This window comes from Acanthisitta chloris, unplaced genomic scaffold (assembly GCF_000695815.1).
Source record: "Acanthisitta chloris isolate BGI_N310 unplaced genomic scaffold, ASM69581v1 scaffold28030, whole genome shotgun sequence".
NCBI classification, from domain to species: Eukaryota; Metazoa; Chordata; class Aves; order Passeriformes; family Acanthisittidae; genus Acanthisitta; species Acanthisitta chloris.
Genome location: NW_008652654.1, coordinates 17950 through 19713, shown reverse-complemented (window position 1 = coordinate 19713; position 1764 = coordinate 17950). Strand labels below are relative to the sequence as shown.

The 1764-nt window shown below is 61.2% G+C and overlaps 1 protein-coding gene across 1 annotated transcript in view; it reads right to left on the bottom strand.

Moving 5' to 3' along the window:
* The window catches only part of SOX13 (SRY (sex determining region Y)-box 13), a 6077-nt gene that overhangs the window by 1828 nt on the left and 2485 nt on the right, over window positions 1-1764 (bottom strand). Inside the window, 6 exon segments of the mRNA XM_009078112.1 lie at window positions 473-627; window positions 717-810; window positions 945-1057; window positions 1274-1433; window positions 1517-1599; window positions 1679-1763. Coding sequence (XP_009076360.1) covers window positions 473-627; window positions 717-810; window positions 945-1057; window positions 1274-1433; window positions 1517-1599; window positions 1679-1763 — 690 coding nt within the window.

Below are 1764 nucleotides of genomic sequence, written 5' to 3'. Positions count from 1 at the left end.
CCTGTGCACGGAGCAGCCGTGGAGCGTTCACACCCTGCCTGAGTGACGAAACCCTCTCCCCCAGCTGGGATATCCATCACAGGATTCATCAATGCCATGAATTTATTCATGGTATTCATTCATCCCATTCCCCGTGCAAACAGCACCTGAGCTCCATGCCCCAGCCAGCCCTTCCAGCACACTGGGAACACATCCCCAGCTCTGACCTTCCCCAAGCACCTCCAGGGGTTAATGCCCTCAGCACAACACCTGAAGGGCTGTGGCTGCACCAGTTTGGGATGGAGAAGGACAATCTGGAGGTGCCTCAATGTCCTTGGAGATGCTCAAGAGGCAACAGGACACAGCTCTGAGCATCCTGTCAGGGTGGGCAATCAGCCACACGTGGTGGGGCCGAGGGTGAGTGGAGAGACCAGTTGGATGCAGCTTGTGTCCATCTCCCTGTGGGCATGCACAGAGGGTCCTGTCCCAGTCCCCAGAACTCACCCAGGATCTTGCTGATGCTGGAGTTGTGCATGTCAGGGAAGGCCTGGAGGATCTTCCTCCTCTCGTCCTTCGCCCACACCATGAAGGCATTCATGGGCCGCTTGATGTGGTTGTTGTTCCTGGACTCGGGGAAGTGCCGGGAGCCTGGGAGGGACACCCTGGATGAGGTCAGGAGCCAGAGGAAGGAGCAAGCAGAAGGGGGTGGACTCTACAGTGCTCTCAGATGTCCTTACCATCCATCTCACAGGTCAGCAGAGCCTCATCCAGCCGGTGTGCAGGAGTCTCCTCCATCCGCTCCTTCACCGGGGAAGTCTCAATCCCAACGTGCTCCTGCAGGAGAGCAGAGTCAGGAACCATCTCCCAGGCATGGAATCTGCCCCTGGATGGACACCCATGGTGGTGGGGCTGGAGAGGGGACAGAGCCCACCCTGCAGGTGCCCTCACCTTGCGGTAGGGGTTGCTCAGTGACCGTAGGGGTTGCTCAGTGCCCCCTCCATGGCTCCACTGTGGCTGTGCAGCAGCTGCCGCGCGTCGTGGATGGCTTTGGTGATGGCATCACCTTCGCCCAGGAACCCTGGCAGGACACAGGCACAGGCACCCATCAGCACCAGTGTCCACTCCTCTGACCCCACAGCACCCATCCCACCCCAGACATCACAACTCTGCCCTGAGGGGTGGCATGGAGCAGGTACCCCAGGGAGGAGGTGCCCCAGGGAGCAGAGACATCACTCTTGTTGTGGCCAGGGAAGGGTAGAGGATCACCCAACCATAAAGGTGCTTGGGAACACACCCAGAGGCAGGTTGGACGGGCTGGTCTGCAGGTCCCTGGTGGTCCCATGACTCGGTGTGAGGGACTGGCAGCTGCTCATCTTCAAACTAGGTGAGCTGGAGGCACTGGGGAGGTCGGAACCTTTGGGCTTGGCTGTCAGGTTCAGCGGCTGTGAGGTCTCCTGCAGTGGAGGAGATGAGGGGGGTGAGGTACAAGCCCCCCCAGCAGCCCAGCCCAGGGGTTGGAGGTGCTTTGGGGCTGTACCTGCAGCTGGAGGTGGCCCGGGCCGGCGGGTCTCTTCAGCGTGGGAGGAGGAGGACTGTGCAGCAGCTGCACTGGGTAATCCACTGTAGGGAGCAGAGGGAGAGGGGTTGGGGGCCAAGGCTACCCTGCAGGGCTGGGGCAGTCCTGGGGGTCCCCACTCACCTGGTTTGCAGGGGATGGGCTGGATGGGCAGCGCTAACTGGGAGTCAGGGCTGACAGGGAGAGACTGGTGGCTGGGGGCGAAGGCA